The 8,722-nt window shown below is 42.7% G+C and overlaps 1 protein-coding gene across 3 annotated transcripts; it reads left to right on the top strand.

Moving 5' to 3' along the window:
* The first annotated feature begins 207 nt into the window (after positions 1-207).
* Positions 208-8,184, top strand: LOC136533085 (uncharacterized). Of its 3 annotated transcripts, none has more exons than XM_066525656.1 (10): positions 208-555; positions 1,388-2,532; positions 2,638-3,319; positions 3,419-4,128; positions 4,653-5,898; positions 6,293-6,627; positions 6,712-6,894; positions 7,121-7,224; positions 7,571-7,662; positions 7,743-8,184. In XM_066525656.1, the coding sequence occupies exons 1-10, from the start codon at positions 396-398 to the stop codon at positions 7,778-7,780; spliced, it is 4,695 nt and encodes a 1,564-aa protein (XP_066381753.1). In that variant the 5' UTR covers positions 208-395; the 3' UTR covers positions 7,781-8,184. The 3 variants fall into 3 exon arrangements, with proteins under 3 accessions (XP_066381753.1, XP_066381752.1, XP_066381751.1); XM_066525655.1 differs by having other exon boundaries at positions 1,388-3,319; positions 3,419-3,471; positions 3,502-4,128; XM_066525654.1 differs by having other exon boundaries at positions 1,388-3,319.
* The last annotated feature ends 538 nt before the right edge of the window (positions 8,185-8,722 follow it).

Here is an 8,722-nt window from a genome sequence, read left to right as displayed (position 1 = left end):
CCTATGCCCGTGCCGGTGGACACAAACTTAAACCCATATTCATGCCCATCGAATTTTCTATCCGCGGGCACGCGGATATTTTATGCCCGTTGCCATCTTTACGACAGACAGAGACAGATCAAAGATCCAGCCATCCAGGCCGTCCGAGTCGGACCACCGAGTCCCGAAACGGTAATCGCCGCTCCTCCAGTCTCCAGCCGTCCAGTATCCCCCACAGGCCACAGATCTCGTCTTCCCATTCCCCCCTTAGCATCGGCCGCCCTCCTGCCCGATTCAAAATTTTCGAGCCTTTCGCCGCCGTCTCCACACCCGCTAGCCGTTGCCGGCCCTCTTCCACCTCCATGCCCAAACCCTAGGCCCCGCAGCGACCTCCGCGAGAGCCGAGCCGGTCAGCCATGGAGCACCTGTTCATGCAGGCCTTCGAGAGCAAGAACCGGGTGGCCGCGCAGGTGCAGAAGCACGCCGACTCCTACTCCAGGATCCTCGCCTGCAACCTCCTCGCCGCTGGTCACCAGCCCCCGGAATGGCTCCTCCCTTCCGCCACCCTGCCCCAAGGTGCGTCCCAACTGCTCCCTCTCCCTCCCTTACTCTTCCGTCTCCGCGCTGGTGATTCGGGCGGGTTCCTGAGCGGGGGCGGTGTGGATTTTGTTGCCCGATTGGGGCTGATCTCTATTCGGACCAGGGCTCGCGTAGCTCCACTGGTAGGGTTGGTGGATAGTGCTGATTTGAGCTTAGGTTGCCCTATAGCAGGTTGTAGCTAACTAGAATTTGGTTCTAGTGATAACAGTTTGTGTGAGATTAATTTGGTTAGCTCCTCCGTGTTTTTTAAATGCGAGATACTTTGAGTTGAGTTGTCTGTGTAGCGTGTTCGTTTTCAGTAGCAAGGAGGCCATACGCTTAAAATTCGCTGGCTAGTAATAAAATGGCTATACTTTCCCTCGTATTTGTGTCAAGATGGTCATGACAGCAGTAATTTGCATCCGAGAAGCGCTGCGGATGAGGATGATGTTACTTAGATTTAGAGAAACCTAGGGTTTTGCCTTTTGGTATGATGACTACAACTGAACATTAGCATAACTAAATATACACGTTATGGTTTGTTGTTGCCACTATATTGTAATTTCAATGGTTCCACAAGTAATATTATTTTCAGCTAACAAATGAAACAAAAAAATTATGACTCTGTTCGTTTTTTTTTGGGTCTGTGGTACTACTTATAAACATTTGTAACATTGAAATACCTAAGTGTTGTGCCTCAATCATCATCGAATGTTCCTACATTATATTTAACTTTTATGCTGTGAATGTTGTTTCGTGTTATCCATTTGTGCACTGTTACTATCTTGCATTTTACTCATATATATTGAAGTACTCCATTTATGTGTAGAGCTGAATGGCAAACCAATTGTTCTGACTGGAAGACAGATTACAACACCAGCCATCAATAGGACTGTCTTTCTGCCTCTAGCTGTTCCTAGCACTTTGTCCACAAAGTCGGGGGATCCAAATGGATATGATGCCTACCAAGGCACTAGTTGCACTGCTCTGGGTACTACTAACCAACATGAAGAGCAGCAGCAAGAGCAGGCTTCGCTTACCCAGGAGCTTACTGAGTCTTGCACTGCAGCCAAATTGTTTTCAAGGATTCAGCGTTCCAGGTCAAGGCAAAAGCATATTGAAGATTGCCTACATGGAGGAGATCGAGCTGCAAAGAGTGGAAGCTGTGATGGTATGCAAGATGGGATGCATAAGTCTAACCTTAAGACTGTGGGGTCAAACAGAGCTGCTGCATCATCATCTTCCGTGCCGTGTGATGATGTCCCAGACTGTGCTGAAACAACATCAGGTTCAGGTCAGGGTGGTGGTTTTTGTGCCATTCAAGGGAAGTCAACTGACTTCTTGAAGTGCGACAACAATCCTGAAGACCAAGGAGTTAAGTTAGATGGTTTCCCACCGCTGATTGTAGAGAACAAGATTATCTGTTCTGATAGCGACGTCGGGGTCAGTAACAACTGTTCTGTTAGAGATTCACCGGGTGTGCCACTTCCAGATTTCTCTAAGCCAAACACTGCAGATAGTGTGTGCCATCGAATTCCTGAAACTCACTTATTGGTTGAGCCAAAAATGCTTCAATTTGATGTTGCTGAATCAGTTTGTATGAATCCTTCCAGTGAACAAACAGGTCAGCAACAGGAATCTGGTCTGAAAAGTGACCATCTTGATCTTGCTTTTACAAATCTGTCAAGTGAAGACCCATCTTCTACCAGCTCTCAGGGACCTCATTCTATGGGAAGGTTGTTGCTTAATCATGTTAGGTCAGGACATTTGAACCATGACAGTGCATCAGTGGAGCAGCACCACAAATATACTTCAGAATGTGGCCATCCTGATCTTACTAGTATGCCTTCTCCAAATAAGAAACCATCTCCGACGTGTTCTGCTGAAGTACTGAATTCTACGGGTGAACCATTACTTCATAAGAATACAGAACATATTCCTGAAACCAATTCTTTGGGAAGAGCATACCCCAAGGTCAGCCAACCACTTAAAATAGATACATTGAAGAGTAATGAAACCAATTGTTCTGTGGTTATTGAGCATACCCCAAGGTCACTGCTTGATAATGATACAATGCAGGTTATTGAGGATACTGACAAACCGAAATCTCATGTCTCACCTCCATACAGTGGACCTTTGCAGCAGCCTACCCAACTAGCTGATGCAAGGTTTGGGGCTCATACATCACCAGGAATATCACCGAACAGTTTGTTAGGGGTGGATGGCTGTAATCACCTTTCAAATTTGCAGAAAGATGACACAAATAGCCGATGCTCCCAAGACAGATCTGCTGAGCTGCTTCCACCTCATAATTTTATTTCCACTGATGCTTGTCAATCAAGGCACTTGTCTTATAGAACACAAAGTAACGACAAACATTCCAATGGTGCTGCTGCTGTGAATGCCTCTAAATCTGCAGATAGTGAGTTATCACAGGAACAGTATTTATTAGTCAGACCATCTTTGGAATTTAATGGAAGTATTTCAGTTGTGAAAACTCCCTTGGGCCATCCTCCTCTGGGCATGCAAAATGAGATGATCCAAGCAGACCCAGTATCTGACTCAATCAATTGCTCTTCAGGAAAATTGGGTGATGATGTTCATGTCAGCAAAGCCTGTGGTGGTTCTGCTGATAACAGAAAGAACGAATCTGTGGTTCCAAAAGTTAGCCCGATTGGTTCATCTAGAACCAGAGATAAGCAAGTAACAGAAAAGAATGCTGTCGCTTCATCAGGAAAAAACAATGGAAAACTGCGACAAGGTATTGTGATTGCTCCTTGTCCTTGTAGATCATTATCCGTTTCCTTTTTTTTAGCAAATGTCAATATGATATGTTCTTATATAACTTGCAATCTTTCAGGAAAAGAACAAGAGACCCCTGATGCTAAGGATGATGTGCAAGTAATTGCTGATGCTAAGGATGATGTGCAAGTAATTGCTGATTCATGCACAGCCGAAAACATTGAGAAAATGAAGTCTCCATGTACGTCAGAATCTTGTGACAAGAACAACAAGCACCAAGAGGATAGAGGGCATGCTCAGAAGAAGTCAGCTGCAGATGGTGTCCAGATTAATGGGGGTATGTCATCCAAAAGAAAACGAATAAAGTGCCAAGACACTGTGCTTCCCAATTCTCAAGACACAAATCCATTATCTCCGAATCACCAAGATGGCATTGGCACCCATGTGGTAACTGCAGAAAAAATTTCAGTGGAAACACAACCTTCTGGTCGTTACTTCCTAAGAAATTCAGGATTTGATAACTTCATGCTTCTCAAGTCTGAGACAAAGAATGATGCAGTGAACCACAGTATGTCAGTTGCAAGTGATGTTCAACAAAATGAGAATTCTTCTCCCAAGCTAAGAGATAGGTTCAGCCTATCTGAGGTTGCTCTCTGTAACTCTTCTAGTGCAAAGGTTTTATCACCTAATTTTAGTAATGGTATCAGCAGCAGGAATGTAATTGAAGAAATGGACCTCCAAAACTATCAAGCACAGTTACAAAATATTTGTGATGCTGCTGCAAGTTCTCCATTGGCTAGCAGCTCTATGGAACTCTGCAGTCAAGAGGTATGTGTTTTCATCAAGTGTTTCAGTTCTTCTCCATTTTGAAATTGTGAAAATGCTAATTTAAAAGATTATTCTTCGGATTCTTTTTTCAAGTGCAAGTTTATGGAGTTGGATGATTTCAGTTTTATCTAAGTGCAAATTGGTTCAGTATCTGATTTTTAAATATTGTTTGTTGGTAGGTGAATTTCATTTGTTAGCATTTTTAGGTGGTAGAGTTTTGCAATGTTCATTCTTGGATAGGAGCATGTTGAAATCAGCTATCAATGTACCGGAACAGCAAGCTGTCTTTAGATCACCGGAAGTATATATAGTCCTTTTGTCCTTCTATTTTTTTGGTGGTGGCTCGTGTTGGGTTTCAGCTCTAGCCTACCCCAACTTGCTTGGCAGTTGGCACAAAAAGTCCGTGTTGTTGTTGTTGCCACTGCTGCAGTGTTTTCAATGTTCTTTCTGAAACCAAGCTTACTGTTTCCTAATTGTGTTAGTAAATTCCAGAGCATTGACAACTTTTCTTCTTTTGTTGGCAGGAAAATACTTACTTACAAGGTGAGAGATTAAGTGTTGCTAATTCCAATGTGGAACATCCGTGGATGGCTCCTCAGATGGATGAAATATTGTCTCAGAGTGTGCCACTGAATCCAGCAAATTATTTCAGCACTGATTCAACAAATATATTCCCGAGTTATGCATTGGATCAACATGGTAAACAGGCATCTGCTCCAGTTGCATTGTTTCATGAGAAATTAAGTTATGGCTCTGGCGTGGAAGTTGATAGGAAATTTAGAAGTGAAGATCTAACAGGACATTTACTATCTGATGATACTACCCCAAGGCAAAAGGATGATGACTCTGTGGAATTTAATGATGCAATGCCACAATTTGAGAGCTTTGATTTTTCTCTTCCATTGGATAGCTCAACTACTGAAGAAAGGACATTTGAGAGCGTTCATGATTCCAGACAATTTGGTACATTTAATTCTGATACCTCTAATAAATATAAGATGAGCACAGTAAGTGGCATGCGTCAGCTATTGGCAACTATGTCAGGGAAAGCTGCAAACTGTTTGTTTAATGATGATGGAAGACAACACAGTGTAAGTATTGATGGCAGAATAACAGATATTTTTGGTTCAAGTGGATTGGGACATAAGGGTTCTTTCATTACTTCTGATGTTGTAGCGTCATGTTCCTCAAATGCTGCCAACAAACAGGATAATGGTGAAAATCCATTGACCCCTTATGTTGAAAAGTATTGCGTGGGGAAACTTTCAGAAAAAAATAGATCTGTTTCAGAGCATATGGGTTCAATTCCTGAGCTTTTATGCTTCCGAATTGATGAAGACAGTGACATTGCAGAAGAAAATGATTACCGAGAGATATTACCTGGATCTGTAGGCAACCAGGGCCAATCTGGAAGAAAAGCACTTCAGGATATCACTGGACTATGTCAAAGCATTGGGAATCCTGCCTCTTATTCGATAGGTATGATTATGGATACAGGTGACAGAGACATGACTGTAGAAACTTTCAGCAGCGAACTCAATCATGATCCAGATCTCAGGAATGATGGTGATAACAAGAAGCCTAAAGAAAGTTGTGCTTCTTTATTAAAAAAAGGAGGGAAAATGTCTCATTCCCTCCATAACAGATTAAGCAAGAGAGAAACAAGACAGAGTGAAGCAAATCCTGGCAAGCGCTCTAAGCCTAGCAATATTGTTGCTAATGTGGCATCTTTTATACCTCTTGTAAAGCCAAAGGTGCAACCTGCATGTGGTAAGTCTCATTTGTTACTTCCACTATTTCTTCTCGAACATACAGTGCGTACTAGTAATTGGAGGAATCAATCTTCACAAGTTTTGACCAATAATTCCTCGAAATTTGAACATGTTTAGTCTACAAGAGTTGCACCACTAGATTCCTACTTGGAATATCATTAATACTGATATTGATTTTGTATCAATTGGTAATATACTCTATGAGAGATTAATGGCCCAAGTGTAGTATGGTTTACTTTCTCCAAACATAATACACCCTATATTTTGGGATAGAGGGAGTATTAGTATAAGTAAATTATGCTAAATCTAGTTGGCGACTGATTCTTGAGTTAGAAATATTTGTTGAGTGGTGCTCACAGAAGGCCTCTACAAATGGGGTTTCTGTCTTGTAGTGAAAAAAGATGTCAGAGTGAAGGCACTTGAGGCAGCTGAAGCTGCAAAACGTCTTGAAGAAAAGAAACGAAATGAACGTGAAATGCGCAAAGCAGCAGCAAAATTAGAGCGTGAGAAACTGAAGCAAGAGAAAGAACTAAAGCAAAAACAGGAAGAGGAACAGAAGAAGAAAAGAGGTGCTGATGTGGCAACAAGGAAGAGGCAGAGGGATGAGGAGGAAAGGAGGGAAAAGGAGAGAAAAAAGAAATGCATTGAAGAAGCTCGAAAACAACAGACGCGACCTATGGAAAGAAAGCATGCCAACAATGACAAAGAAGCTCATCCAGAAGCTCATGTGAGTAGAAGCTATATTGTTTATGTCTACCAAGTGTTCCTTAATATGATATATATTTGTTAATAAGCATTTAAGTCGTTGCAGGATAATAAGGAGCGGCAGAAGAATTTGGCTGAAGCGGTGAAAGTCCCAGTAAAATTTGATGAAATGACAGGTCTTGGAGGAAAGGCCACTAACAGTCACAATGAAATGGTTGTGATAACCGATGAGAGGCCTGCAATTTTTGGATCTCATTGTCTGGAAAATATCCCAAACAGTATTGAGGAGGTATGTTCTAGTCTTCACTTAGCTTTATCTTAGAAAGAACCTTGCGAGATCTTAAGTCTTAGAAAGTGCTGGGATACAAAGACGGCAGATTATTTTTTGATGGGGAAATGATGGAGATTCTCCAATTGGGCTACTTTGATTTCATTTGGTAGTGTTATTTCACTTCAGTGTCAGCAAAGGTTCTAATTGCGAATTCTCTGCTCTGTGGTTTGTTGAACTTTTGTAGTCATACATAATGACTCCATATAAAGATTCTGATGATGAGGATAATGATTTCGAACATAAAGAAGAATCAAGGCGAAGAAGGAAATTGGTTCCTTCATGGGCTCGGTATGTGTCTACCTTACTTCCAGAATCTCTTAATAACATAGCTGCTGTTCTTTACATGTTATGTTGATGTGATGCCTGATGTGTATGGCAAAGCTCAGGAGCCACAACAGAGCTTCCTTTGTACCATCCTTCCTGTTGAGCTCAGCGTGAGCGGGGGTCATAGGATGAGTTTATTTGCATAATTGATAATTGACGAATTGATTCTCCTAGCTTTAATAATGATTATCGGATGCAACAGAGAAACTCAAGGCCTCTAAGTCATGCCCGTTTCTCATTTTATTAATTGACTTCCCCTCGTTTTACCTTGAGAGATTGCTAATGACACGGTCTCTTCTCTGATTTGCAGGGGAGAAAACTTGGAAAACATCTTATTATCCAATTATGTTTTGGACGCTAGAAAAATCTTTGCACGAAAATGCTCATCTGATCTCTCTGAAAGTAATCCCCCATCCATCACTGTCCTTGTGAATTAAATTCATCCTGGTAGTTGCAAACACTTACTTTCTTGTTCTTTGCAGCTTGTCCTGTCCACATACCACAACGTGGTTTCAGATGAGTTTCTTTCTTAGTTCGAAAATGGGCCCCAGATGAGCTTCCATTTACTGAACTATTGGTGTATGCTGCTGCTGCCTTTCGTGAGGCATTGCCATTTGGCTTCTGTCAGTAGTATGTGTATAAGCTGGTTTCACAAGTTTCACATATGTATAACAACATTCTTGTACCATTAGGCAACTGCGGCAACGATCGTTGTTGTACATAGTTTCGGTTAGTTCACGAAGGCTTTTGCTTCGTCGCACTATTCTCTGTGCAAGGAGATAACCAGTTGGTTGACAAAATTAGTGATCTTGTCTGGGCACTGTGCTCAAAGGAGCAGCATGGCTGTTAAGCTACTTTTCTGTACATTATGTAATGCCATGAATTAAATTGTATTACACATGAAATCGATAAATGTTGACTATTTTTGACGCAAAGAAAATGACGTCTTGAATGTTAAAATGATTTGGATCAAGGATGCAAAGCTTTCTTATACTGAATAACGTGGCTGGATATTCTCTATAAGGAAAAGGAACGCGGATCGAATAGCGGTAAGGAACACCGAGCAGCCATATGCCATGAGAATGTTGCGGTAGAAGAATTGCACAGTATTTCCCCAGAAGTTAACCAAATTATGTACGTGTGGTGTTCGTGCGGCCTGGGCTAGGACTGGGAACGCAGGACATCTGGTGTCCGGCGACGAGGCAGCCCCGGCCATGTCTTCCCGTGCAAAACGAAGACGAGGCCTGGTGATGGTGGAGTCCAGGTCCCGGCGCGTTCCGTAGGCCTATTCCGCGGCCGCATCGTGGCGAGCGGGTCGACGACGACGAAGCCTTTGAGGATGGCAGGGCTTGGCCCAACGCACGTCGCGCTCGTCACAATGATCGCCGTGGCGTGCCGCGCCACGGACTCAACGCCTGAGCAGGTGGGAGTGGATCGGCCGTACGTAGGTGTCCCTGCCCCT

Source organism: Miscanthus floridulus, unplaced genomic scaffold (assembly GCF_019320115.1).
Source record: "Miscanthus floridulus cultivar M001 unplaced genomic scaffold, ASM1932011v1 fs_786_1, whole genome shotgun sequence".
Lineage (NCBI taxonomy): Eukaryota > Viridiplantae > Streptophyta > Magnoliopsida > Poales > Poaceae > Miscanthus > Miscanthus floridulus.
This window is presented reverse-complemented; position numbering and strand designations above follow the sequence as displayed.

Bases quoted from the DNA above. Each gene is read 5' to 3' on its own strand.
- LOC136533085 (XM_066525654.1), top strand. From the start codon at position 396: ATGGAGCACCTGTTCATGCAGGCCTTCGAGAGCAAGAACCGGGTGGCC. The intron at 556-1,387 runs GTGCGTCCCAAC...ATTTATGTGTAG, and splicing joins TTCCGCCACCCTGCCCCAAG to AGCTGAATGGCAAACCAATT. The intron at 6,895-7,120 runs GTATGTTCTAGT...GAACTTTTGTAG, and splicing joins TCCCAAACAGTATTGAGGAG to TCATACATAATGACTCCATA.